The following is a 14,063-nucleotide window of genomic DNA, read 5'->3' as shown; positions in this document are numbered from 1 at the left end:
AAGTTACATAGTGCTGAAGAGCGTAAAAACTTAGAGGGTGGGGGGGTGGGGTGGGGTGGGGTGGGGGGGTGCAGCCAGCCCTGTTGGGAAAATACTTTTGGAAGCACTGCTATTACTGACATGCCAAAAAGTGAAATAACAGAGAGAGAGAGAGAGAGAGAGAGAGAGAGAGAGAAACCTTAGTATACAAACTGTGGTAGGCTTGGACTGCAGCTATCACAATACAAATACACACACACACACACACACACGCACGCACGCACGCTATTTCTTGAATGTTATTTCATTCTGCAGAAACTGTTACTGCAATTTCTAAGTAGATCAGTGGGTTTGTAGCTGTTGTCATTTTCTTTCTGCCACCAGGAGAATAATAAAACAATGTGTTTGAATTTGCTGATTTGAAAAATTTTTTAATCACAATTTGAGAAAAAATGTAAAGTCAGCGTGGGACACACCTACTGTTAGAAATTTCGCTTTACATATAAGGCTGCAAGTGATGAGTAGAAAATCCAGTAGGCTTTATAGTTTTTCAAATTGCCAGTTAAGTAATTTTTGCCTAATCTTAAAATGTGATCTAACTGGCATATAGAATATTTTTATTTGTAACATCCGTCTTATTACTGAATGAGGATGGGCTAAGGATCAAAATACAATTTAATCAAAGCAGCTACAGGTGAGTTTGAAAATGGCTTTTTTTTTTTGGCACCTCTCTACTCCAGGGGTGTGTTTCAAACCAACAAAATACTGTTCAAATGAGGGAACTTAAAACTGTTCTATTCATCACTTGCAAACAGACACGTAACATTTCATTATACAAATTTCATTCTTGTCTAAAAGCAAATATTTTAATGGAATCTGTATACTGGAACTTTTGGGTACTGTGGTGCATATTATGTAAAAATTAAAATTTAGTGCAGAATCAAAAAAGCATTAACCACCCTTATAAAATACCATCTTTGTATTGTTACACCGTACTACTTATACAAAGAAGATAACATTTCATATTTTACAGTGGAATAAAGAATTTCAATCCAGTGTCCTTAACTATCAAGGTAAATTTCTGTTTTACCTTTACCTCTTATACTGCTGTAGAATCATTAATTCTTCCAACTCTTCATATTAAAATTAAACTGAATTCAAATACTTTGTCAGAAGTCAGTGTGTCATGGGAACCTATTTTTTTAATAAACTGAGAAAATCTGTGCTCCTTGTAAATATTTTAATATACATTAAAAATTTCAAGTACATGATATTATCTTTGCCAGGAAAGAAGGGTCTATTCGAGATTCATGTGCATTTTTCATGCAGCCGTTTCTGACGGCTTTGATATTACTGGACAGAGAAGCCAACAGATATGAAGCCGTAAGACTACTCATGCGCCTTGTTCAGAATGCTGCAGTGAATTTAGATGTGGTTTTGTTTTGGAACAGCCAGTCTCACAATTCATACTTTCTATCAAAACCTACTTCTTGTTCCTACATTGTTTTGTAAAATTATGAAACATTTGATTCACAAATATGTTGCTTAAAAAGTCATGACAGTGAGCATGACAAAGGTATCTCACTGTACGTTGACAAGAGAACAATGTAAAGAATATAATCGGAAACTATCCTTCTGAGACTACGAAAGGTAATATGTGACAAATATGCTGTTACTGAGTGAGGGAGAAGGGGCGGGGAGGGATGGTGTTGAGCGGGACATGCTCAAACCAGATGGTGCTTTATCTCAACTAGTACCTAATGCCAAAGGAATGAGTTGTTGACTGTAATATGACAGCTCTGCTTATGAACTTGCAATTTTTCTTCAGAGCACAAACATTTTGTGCGCGCATGTGCTGAACACCGTCCCACCCACCCACCTCACCTAACCCAAACAACACAGGCTACATTGCTCCTGTAGTGTGCTCTGTAGTTCTCACACTAGTTCATAACCTGAGATTTCAAGCTTCAGTTCTTGTTAATTTATCTACCTACTGCTCAATACCTCTACTACTATTGTTATTACTATAATAAACAATTACAAGATGTACAAGCTCTTTGTTGCCAACTTAGCAATATTTTGCCAATTTTGTCTGTTATTACCAGGTCTCTCCAATGAGCAATTTCAGTAAATTTTAACCTTTTTTAGAGAGCAGAATGCTTTCTTGAAAAAATAAAAAAATGCTGCTATGATGAAAATAAAATCACGAGGCAAAAGAGTGCTCTCCACTCGTGAACAGGAAAATCTAGAGGAGTAATAATTGGGAAATAAATGGATAGTGCTTTATTTCTTAGCCTTCTTTCTACCTTTACCTCTGAATTGTTTTTAGCTTTAGTTCTGGATTTTGGCCATTTAAATGGCTACAGCTGAGTTTTTGTACTATGCAATTTGAACTATGATCAATATTGACCAATGTCATGAAAGACGTCATTCCTCCACATTGTCTACCTTCCATGCAAGGTTCAGAGCTGTGTTTCTTTTTATAAAGCACATTAGGTCAGCTCCTTGCTTTTTCATGTACAGCGCGATCAAAAACTACCTGAAAAGCTTTGAAGGGTGTTGCAGGGAAGGCTGTGCCATGAAACAATTGTTAAGACAGAAATTTAATGGGTTCACCATTTCAGAGTTATTTAGCATTGAAGTTAGCTAGTCAGGTCATCACGCATGCAAATTCAAGCAGCCTGCCAAGGGCCATGTCACCAAACTTTTTGTTTCTTCATACTAAACAAACTTAGTTTTTTCTAGCTAGCTTAAATTTATCACTTCTGAAAAACGCGCATTTCAATTAGTAATGAGGATCTGAAAATGGTTCAAATGGCTCTGAGCACTATGGGACTCAACTCTGAAAATGGTTAAAATGGCTCTAAGCACTATGGGACGTAACATCTGAGGTCATCAGTCCCCTAGACTTAGAACTACTTGAACCTAACTAACCTAAGGACATCACACACATCCAAGCCCGAGGCAGGATTTGAAAATGTGACCATAGCAGCAGTGCGGTTCTGGACCAAAGTGCCTAGAACCGCTCGACCACAGCAGCCAGCAGGATCTGAACATGTGGTAACTTACAGACCGACAGAAATCTGTGCATTAGTGCATGTAAGTCCCTGAATTTGTGTGTGCAGAGACCTGATTGGCTAACTTCAATGCTAAATAACTTGGAAACAGTGCAAAGTATACATTTTTTTCCCATAACAATTATTTCTGAGCACAAACTCCCCTACATCATCCTTACTAGATATTTCTCCCCTGCATCACCCTTACAAAATATTCAGATTGTTCCTGACCACCCTGTATACCTCTTTCTCTTGAAAGAGCAGTGGAATAAGCATTTCTGAAAATTTCAGTCACCAGTAGCTTTCCCACTTGTATGTTAAAGTGCAAGTAAAAATAGTATCAAGCAGTATGTTTACAGTTTATTGTACCTACAGTGGGAGATTAAGTTTGTATAAGTTGTTTACTTTTTCAATATTGCTGAAGGTTATCCTTGATTAATGAATTTACACCTTGCTCCAGTTGTTACTGTCTCAGTAGTTGTAAAGTACACATTGCTCATATGATCCAAGTACAATCAGCTGTTAGATTATTAATCTGAAAAAAAGTTATATCTTCCATAATGAAATTCACATTTAAAATGTGTAAATGTACCGTGATCATTTGAATAAAGTCTTTTCACTCATATGAAATTTGAGCACACATCACTGAAAGAAGACATTTTAAGCCAAACCAGAATACATTCCTTAAAATGAAATAGTTGTCTCGAAGTATGTTCCATCTCAAACTGCTCAAATCTGCAAGAGTTGGGAGAACAATTTAACTGTGTCCTAACAGAAGTAATTAACTTGGATCAGTTCACTTTGATGATTCTACACTTCGATTAGATTTAGACTGAGAACCAAATGCATTAGTACTTATCATATATGTGACAACTTGTCTGAAAAAAAAAGAGAAAGTTTTCAAGTGGGGGTTATTTACAGGCAAGGAAGCAACCAGCATGAAGTAGATCTCAGAATTACAACATGATGTTGCATATAAACAATAACAAGAAAGGCAATAAAAATAACCTTGTTATTTAGTTACATAAACTTGCCAATTTAGCAGTGGTTTGAAGGCAGTCACACTCCTGTTATTTATCATTATCTGGCCTTTCTCTCTCTCTTTTTGATCTTCAGTACAAAAATTTTATTTAAAAAAAAAAAGATATAATCTGCAATTATAGTCCCCTAGAGCAAAAGTATACATGAAAACATGCTCACACCACCATGTTAACATGGTGTAAGCAAAGTGACTGGTAAAGTCATAATTGCTGTTGAATGTCAGTGTGTCCCAGAATGACCTTGCCTACTGTTTATTCAAAAATTTCTTGAGTGCTGAAATTTCATAAATATTCCATTTGACTGAATTAAATAAGTTTTATATTTCTTGTATGCAAAATTTACATCCACACGCAAGAAAAGTCATATGTTAAAAATTCTGTAGTAATTAGAAATATGCAACATAAATTATTCACATAATTCTCAGATGTACTTTACATCATTACTCACACTGTGCTTCAAACATATGGGATGCAAAAATACATCCAGTACAAGAACAGCATGAACTGCAGCATTAAGAATAGCTTAATACCAGCAGAAAACCATGCACTTATTTTTATGAGGTGTGTTTTGCAACAGTTTCATGTTGTGTCAATCATACAATCAATAACTGCTGACCAAACAGAACTCTTCAGTTATAATGCAATATACTGATGCTAACTAGTTCCTAGTTTGTATACCATTCTATTTCTCACTAGTGTGTGATGCAATGATTAACTGTAGGCTATTTTTTTGTACAGATAAGAAACCAATATCAACAAAAAAGTTCCATAGAGAGAAATGTAGTTGCATAATACTGATTTTATGAGTTAATTCACACATTCAGGTTAGACAAATGCCGAACAGGAAGGCACTGAACAACAATGATATCATTTATATTTACACTTAGCCCTTTAAAATTATGAGCGACTAAATTCACTGGAGAGGGAAAAAATGACTATTTAATCAACACATGGTTCGCTGTATAAATAAGAGCAAAATATTATACCACATTCAACAATCAATAAAATTACATTATGTTCTACAGAAGATTCATTAGTAGCTCCTACTAATTTCTTAAGAATATAGCAAATATCACACAAAGCACCAAACTCAGTAATGTCCATGCTATAAAATAATGAAATCACTGAATACCAGTTAAAACCACGATGTTAAACTCTGTTATGACATATAAAAATTCTAAAGTAAATATAAAATCTTATTAGAGTAGCTTCAGGAGAGAAAGAGAGGAAAAGAACATGTCTCCACAAAGATCTTAGTAATAACTGAAGCCTCGAAAATCTGTCAGAAGTATAAAAAAAAATGGGTCTGACAGATTTCCCAGTTACAAATAGTTTTCAGTAATGGGAATGTTCCAAAATACTACTGATCTATGTTGCACTTACACAAAAGTAACAGATCTTCTCTTATTTTGAGGAAGAAATTCATTTAACAAACCCTCCCCAAAAAAATAATCTTGGTAACAATACACAAAATAAAATTCAACAACTCGTATTGTGTAAGTATATATGTCAACAATCACTGCAACTGACATTGTACAAAATAAAACAACAATGTATTTAAAAATCCCAAAAAGATAACATTAAAAAAATTGCACAAACAATGGAAAAAGGAACTAGCATAGATAGGTGAAGGATATTTAACAGAAGAACAGTTAATGACCATTAAACAACATGTTTCGTAGCTGATTTGCTGGAGTTCTCCTCTTTTAATTTTGCATATATTTTGCAGCCAGCACCCATTTCTTTCATTCTCTATGTGTTTCTGCTGAATCCTGTCATTTCTGTATGCCTCAATTCTTCAACGTGTTATTACAAATCACAATGTGTGTGTGTGTGTGTGTGTGTGTGTGAGAGAGAGAGAGAGAGAGAGAGAGAGAGAGAGAGAGGGGGGGGGGGGCAGTTTATATTTACGCTCTTTTCTGCTGGTGGTGGAATGACTTTTATGTATAAAAAGTATTGCACACATTATAAAAGTTTGAATGAAACAATTAACTGCATCAGTCACTGATGCAGGTAATTGTTCTATTTGAGCTTTTATTGTAATAAACATGTCAGAAACAGTTGCAGTTCCTTACAAAAGTCCTACATGATTGATATAAGGTTATTGCACGGATTTCCATTTATTTAGTCGTTTATATCTTACAAAAACCTGTTCATTTCTTTCAATTTAATTTCTTTTAAACTCACTTATGGCACTGCTTTATAAACCATTCTACTCCTATTATACTGTGAATCTCCTGACTATTCCAATTCTCTAATATAGCCAGTAAAACATATTTAATGGTAATGTTTGGGTCATTTCTTCAGACAAAATTTATTTTGGATTCTTTTACTTTTAATATTCATGGCACCCTATTGCTTTTTAACATCTCAGTTTCTTGCAAACTTATTTAAAACCCATTCGCCCCCCTTCAACTAACATATTGTATTACACTTCTCAAAAAGCACAATATACTCTCCATGAGATCTTGCCATGCAGAGCACATTCTTAAATGAAAGGTCAACTTTCACATAACTATGGAACAAATTGTTAAAGAAAAGTGAGAAAAGCTGTTAAATGATAAGCAAAATGACATGAACAGCCAAATATCATTGCACATTGTAGAGGCAGAATTTGTAGCACTTCAGAAATTCAGCTTGTCCATCCGAACACTTTACACATTTTTTCTTCATTTTTGTGAACTATTATTTTAGTCTGACTGGAAGAATACAGTAACTAAGAAAGACAAAAGGGCCTACAGAATGGCAGAACAATTACACAAAACAATCAATAGTTAGCACTTATCCCTATTAACTGTTGTGTACAATAAATAAACAAAAGATGATAAAATATGACCTAATTGCCCAGGATTCTTTCAAGTTCATGAATAAAGAATTGCACTCAATAATGATCCACACACTACTGGTGATGTTCACTGAAAGTCAAGGCACATTGTTTCACAAACACCTGATAGGAATACAAAGACAACAAAATAACAAACCATAAACGCTTTCTACCATAAGCAGTACTTTCCCAGGAAATCAGGGTAAGATGACAAACAGCAAACATTAAGACAAAGAGACCAATTTTCAAAACTTTACAAAATAAACATTTTTAGTCATGTAGTTCTCATGATTTTTTTGGAAATATTTCTTTTGCAAGTCATAATCTATACAGGTGTGTGTAAATATTACTCTAAGGACAAATGCCAAGTAATTCATCCTTGATTTCTGTTTGAAGCCACATAAAGACTTTCAAGTCATTTAAAAGTTAACTGACATCATTTACTGTGACATTTTTGCAAATAAAAGCTCCTTTTGAGTGTCAGTGGGAAGAAGTAAAAATCTGACTTTCTGATTATCATTAGCTCACTTAGCTACCAACACAATGCAAGAATGTTAATGTCAAAAATTGTAAGAGAAATATTTATGGAAATGATCTCCTTCATCTGAATTATGATACAAATAGATAAGAGTTTTACATTTATTGGGCAACTATCACTTTAAATACTGTGAAGTTTCTTTTCATCATTATGCATTATAAATAAGTTACACCATAGATGAGGTAAATTAATGTCTTGGTAAAGAAAAATCTGTCAATGACTGGACTTTCTATAGCATGAAAAGCACAGGAAGTATATACCATGCTGCACAGTCACCCTCTCCTCCAAATTACACTGTTCTGCTGTAATATTGTAAAACAAAGACAATTTTCTTTTTAGATACCCTATATTCACTGCTGAAAAGACTTCCCTAAGTGTTTTCTTGTTCGTTTCATATCTGCTTCACAACACTGCTTTTCTTTAGTGTAAGGCAACTAAATTTGGAAATTTTAAGATATGATGCTTTGAGGCAAGGTTGGTGTGTAGTGGGGAGGTCATTTACAACTACAACTTTCCTTTGCTTTGTGGAAGATTAGTTCCACCTCAAGCATTTTTCAGTTTGTGTGTGCCCATTTGGATCTGCTAAGTGAATAGCACAAAAGCAAGTATTGTCTCTAGTGGTAAAAATAAGGTTTAATTCCAATGTATTTAAAAGTCAATCAGAACAATAGTGTAGAATTTGAGTAGTGTTCTTTGAAGTATTTGCTTAAAAGCAGAAAAATTAACCCTGTGGCAGTGCATTTTACAGAAAAGAAAAGAACTGGGTAAGGGCTCCACTGAAAATATGCCACAAAATAAAAGGCAGATACCAACAAATTACAAAATACAATTAAATTTTCAATTTGTAGCCTTGAAAATAAAATCATCATTACATCAAACTTCTTGCATTGGTGTACTTAATGACTGAACTGTTTGACAATGCAGCATGAATAAGCAACGTGCCAATACAAGTAGAGTAAAACTGAGGTGAGAATCTTGTCATTCAACCTGATTTCCTTTGATGTCTCAAAAACTATCAGTTTCATATTTGTATTCAGGCATGTGGCACATAATTATTTTTCTGGGTCATTCTGAAAAACTATATCAATGGCTACAACTACTAAAAAGACTGCTCAAGTCACTCTAAGGAACCTCAAATTGTTCAACAATTTTTAAATATTAAAATGTTTTGTAACTATATTACATAATAAGCATATGACACTTCAAAGTGCGCTTCCCATATATCCACTGTCAAAATTTTATTACTGCTACAAAGCAGGAGCTAACGAGCAGGCTGAACATTACATAGTACTGGACTTGAAGTGTCTTCATCAGCTGTATCACCATTATCAGAGTCATCTGCCACTTCTAAATCAGTTCCACTCCTGAGTTCCAAATCCGTTTCAGTAATGCCCATAGTTTCAGAGTCACTTGCATCACCTGACTCGTGGGTGCCCGATGCATCTGAATGAGTGCACTCTGTTGAATCTTGTCCATCTGTGGTGTCCCGCACAATTGCTGATGCTCCGGATGCTTCATCAGGAGCTGGGCCCTGGTTCTCATTACCTGTTGATAAATTTTCAGTATTCATGTGTCAAACTGAAGAAGTTATATACACAATAAAAAATCATTTTGAAATTCTACGGCATATCGGCAATGACTAAGTGACAGTCATTGTAATAATCAGTAGTTGAGATTATCTGATAAAATGCACATCCATGCACCAGAAAGGTATAAAATCAGTGAAAAAAAGTAAGTTTCTAAATTTTTTAATTAATATTCAGCTCTTAAATTGTGAAGTCTGGCGTGATTATATTCCCAAAATTCTAATTATTTTTTAAAGAGATGGCAGAGTGACTCAGCTGAATATTTTTCATGATAATTGGGAGCTGTAATACTCAGTTTACTAACTAGAGGAAACATACTGGCAGTTTATATAATTCTAGGAGATGTTCTTGAAATTACATCTGGCTCTGAATAAGCTTTTTTTTTATCGGTAGTACCGGTAAAGGGTCAACATGACTGTAAACAAATAAATCATCTCGACTGTTTTGTATGCTGGAACTTGAAACTATCAGTGAATTTCTTGCAACAAATTCTAAATTGTAAGTTGAAATTTAACAAAAATTAAATAAATAACTGTTCATGTAAATAGTTTGTTGCTTCAAACTGATCGTGATGGTGGTGGGGGAATTGGATACATAATGCCTATAAGCACAATACAAATCAAAAATTAAAAGAGGTATTGTTACATTTAAATCAATTGAAATATGAATTATCAGATTTCTGAGTATTAACCCAAACTTTTTAAATTCATGAAATATAATGCCATATTTTTAAAATACGCATAACTAATACGAGTTACATTGATGAGGCACATAATGCATAAGGTCCAGCACAAGAGTGGAGGCTGTTACTAACACACTGACAACTTGTAACAGCGATTTGAGTGAGCGAACTTTTCATGCACTTGTGTCATACATTGCGAGAAAAAGTTTAACAATGGAAAACCCAGGATGGAATGCACCAATATTATTGAAAGGATAGATGCTATTCACTATACAGAGGAGATGCTGATTCGTAGATGTGTGGCCTCACCAGTCAGAGGCTGCAGGCGTGCGTGTGTGTGTGTGTGTGTGTGTGTGTGTGTTTCAGGTTTTATGAAGGCCTTGTTGGACGAAAGCTCATTTTTGGAGAGTCTTTTTGCTGTGCCTATCTACGACTCAGCATCTCCGCTATATGGTGAGAAAAAGTTTAGATATTCTGGACACAAACAAATGCAACCTTTTAAGGAATGTAATCAGTGAGAAACAGATTAGTAACAATGATGCTATTAGTCACCAAAATGAGGAAAAGAAGAAGAAGAAGAAGAAGAAGAAGAAGAAGAAGAAGAAGAAGAAGAAGCAGCAGCAGCAGAAATCTGGGAGAGTTTTTATTTGAGAGGTGTAATCGACAGTCACTAAAATCCACTTAAGAAAATTTAGTTCAAATCCGATAAACATAAAGGTGGTGTGGTTAAACATCAAACGTGTCTTAATCTGACCCTGAAGAACGATGTATGCAAGTAATGCGATAAAAGTCAGTAAATACTCACCTTGGTTTGGCTGTGGCATTTAGAAATCGCGCAAAAGAAGAAATTGTTACATTCTTACTACAAAAGTGCCCTTTCCAAGGATAAGATAAAGCATATCCTTTTTCTCAAAACAATGATATGGTGGAAAGCAGTTTAAAAATGATGAATGCAAAACCACTGTTGTCGACCGATTCAGTTCCCTGGCAGACATCACCTATGTAGTGGGGCTGAAGAAGCTAGCGTAACACTAAAAATTTCAATGAAGCAGAGATTTGCGAGAAAACTCTGCAGAATTTTTTACAAGCTAATAAATGCAGAAACACAGTAGTTGCCACACTTCCTCATAGGCATGATCTGATTTATAGTTCATGTGTAAACAAAGAAATTCGTAAAACCAACATTAAAATAAGGAAACTGTGTTCTCAATACGCTAAGTGCGATGTACTAGATATAAGCAAGCTGCATCGAAATCTGCACACGAAGCACGGAATGCATTTGAACTATGAAGGGAAAAGGTTGGTTTGTGATCGTGTTAGTGAAATAATTAAAGAAAGACTTGCAAGGGATAGAACAATCTATCAGCTTTCTGAACATCATTCCAACAACAGCGAGGACAACAAAATAAACAAGAAAGAAGAATGAAAATACAACACTGCTGACGTTCCTAATTTAAACTAGAGGTATGTGATGCTGTAAATATGATTCTCAATTACCAAATCGTGAATACGCCCGAACTAAAAATTTATCACCATAAAGTGCAATCCCTGCGTAATAAGATCGATGAAATTAACGTACTATTAACACATTAACTTAATGATATCTCAGTGTTATGCATTTCTGAGCACTGGCTTAACCCAGAATTAATCCAGAATACGAAAATAAACAAATTTGTCTTGGCTGCTTACTACTGCAGGAAAAACATCAAGCAGGGTGGGGTAGCAATTTACACAAAGGATAATGTAGATTTTATTACACTAACTGACTTAACTAGGGAAAATGTCGAAAAGGATTATGAAATTGCAGCTATAAAAATTACTCAGTTCAACCTGGTTATTGCTACAGTTTACCGATCACCATCCGGGAATTTTGAACTTTTCTTAAACAAAATGGAGTCATTGCTAAATAAAGTAAATAAAATGGATTGTGAATTGATAATCTGTGGTGACTTCAATATTGACTTCCTCACAAATAGTGGAAATAGGGAGACCATTTTGAATCTTGCAACGTCCTACAACTTAAAAGCTGAAGTAAAAGCTGCTACCCGAGTATCAGAAACTTGCCAAACAGCTCTTGACCAGTTTCTAGTCAAGAAGAGTTTACACAACACCACTAAAAATTTTCAATGCAGGTTTTAGTGATCATCTTGCTCAAATATTAAGCATAAAAGTACAAGGCTGTATTATTAACATGTTTTTCAGAACAGCATATCGAAGTTATAATCAGCATAATGTTAACTACTTCAACAACTTATTACAGAAAGAAAAATGGCTAGGAGTGTACAAAATGAACGATATAAATGAAAAATTCAACAGTTTCATTGATACATTAACCCATTTCTTTGAACTTGCATTCCCACTGAAAAGATTAACCATACGGGGGAACTCTAGAACAAACAGCTGGATCACAAAGGCAATAAGGGTTTCATGCCAGAAGAAAAGACTACTTCATGAAATATGTAACTCGAAAAATTCCTCACCTGCAGTACACGCATACTATAAAAAATACTCCAAAATATTAAGAAAAGTAATAAAAGCAGCAAAAATAATGCATAATGATGAAATCATTTATAATTCAGCTAATAAATCAAAGGCTATGTGGAGTGTTATAAAAAAAGAATGTGGTGAATACAGACAACCTTGCAAAATTATAACACTATCACATAAAAATAAAAAAGTAACAAACCCCTTAGAAGTAGCCAACACATTTAACAACTTTTTCACAGGTGTTGCTGATAATATGTTACAGTCAAACTTTAAGAGCACCCATGCAAATGAGTATAAAATAAGTGCATGTAGAGGATCAATGTACATCAGTTCTGTTTCACAAGATGAAGTAGCTAAAGCAATGAAAGGACTAAAAAATTCCAAATCGGCAGGTATTGATGGTATACCTGCAACAATGTTAAAGAAGAGCGCATCAAACCTAATTGAAGTACTCACACACTTATGCGACTGCTCACTTCAGGCAGGCACTTTCCCCGATGTGTTGAAAACATCAAAAGTTATTCCTGTATATAAAAAAGGGGATAAAGACAATGTAAATAACTACAGACCCATCACAATTTCCTCCTGCATCTCTAAAGTACTGGAAAAAGTTATGTATGAGAAACTTATGAAATTTATAAATAAAAACAGCATCCTATGTAATGAACAACATGGATTCAGAAATAAGAGGTCAACGACAACTGCTGTCTATGAGTGCATCAATTCCATCCTAAACCTGATGGACAAAAAACAGGAAACAATAGGAGTCTTTATTGACTTGTCAACAGCTTTTGACATGGTGGACCATAAAATTCTGCTATCAAAGCTAGAAAGATATGGTATTCGAGGTCTGTCCAACAAGTGGATCAGTTCCTTCCTGACTAATCGTATGCAGGCAGTGTGCATCAAGCACACAAATATTGAACTAAAAACTGTATCAAATCACTTATCTGACTATAAACAAATTAAATGTGGTGTACCCGAAGGATCAGTATTGGGACCCCTTCTGTTTCTTCTGTACATAAATGATCTAAGCTTAAATCTTGATGCACACAAAACAATCAAATTTGCAGATGACACCACGATTCTACTAAAAGCAGATGACAATGAACAGTTACAGCAGACAGTAAACAGGGTCACGAAACAACTTAGCAGCTGGGCACAGAGTAATCAGCTTGTAATAAACAGTAAGAAAACCATTGCTCCAAAATTCCACAATGTTCCTAACAAAGGACATGTTTATCCCATCAGTCAACTACAAAAAAGGGCCATTAGAATCTTGTTTGGGTGCAAGCCTAGAGACTCTTGTAAACCCCTGTTTAAGAAATCTGCTATTCCTCCATTACCATGTGTATATATTATGGAAACTCTCTTGTTCTTTAAATTAAATGTAATAGGCAAGGACCGGAGACTGCAAAAAAACTGTGATATACATGAGCACTTTACCAGACAAAACAGAAACTTACATGTGACTTAAATCAGCACAGCACTGTGCCAAAAAGGTACTTTTCACATGGGAGTTAAGCTTTATAACAAACTTCCAGAAAACATAAAAGCTATCACTGAGGTCAATACATTTGGAAAATCTCTATAGTCATATTTACAGCATCACTGCTTTTACTCCATTGAAGAATATTTAAATTTATGAAATGTGTTATATAATACTTACGTGTAAAGTGTATTATTGTAACCTTAAATATGTATGCCTTGAAATGACTTTCAGCCTGTATATTTATAACTTGACTTGTCTAATGTCTTATGCATAAGCTGCTATGTAGACAACATGACCAATAAAAAATACAATACAATACAATACAAGGAACACATTACAATTCTGTGCACCACTAAGGCTTGTGGGAACCACAAAGTGA

General features: G+C 34.8%; 1 protein-coding gene across 2 annotated transcripts in view; it reads right to left on the bottom strand.

The window, feature by feature from the left end:
* Window positions 1–383: 383 nt before the first annotated feature.
* The window catches only part of LOC126262255 (RING finger and CHY zinc finger domain-containing protein 1), a 93,865-nt gene continuing 80,185 nt past the window's right edge, over window positions 384–14,063 (bottom strand). For both annotated transcript variants that reach the window (XM_049958741.1, XM_049958742.1), the window contains exon 7: window positions 384–8,982. In XM_049958741.1, coding sequence (XP_049814698.1) covers window positions 8,699–8,982 — 284 coding nt within the window. In that variant the 3' untranslated portion in view covers window positions 384–8,698. The remainder of the gene's footprint in view (window positions 8,983–14,063) is intronic.

This window comes from Schistocerca nitens, chromosome 6 (assembly GCF_023898315.1).
Source record: "Schistocerca nitens isolate TAMUIC-IGC-003100 chromosome 6, iqSchNite1.1, whole genome shotgun sequence".
NCBI lineage: Eukaryota > Metazoa > Arthropoda > Insecta > Orthoptera > Acrididae > Schistocerca > Schistocerca nitens.
The sequence above is the reverse complement of the archived record's forward strand: the minus strand, read 5'-3'. Positions and strand labels throughout refer to the sequence as shown.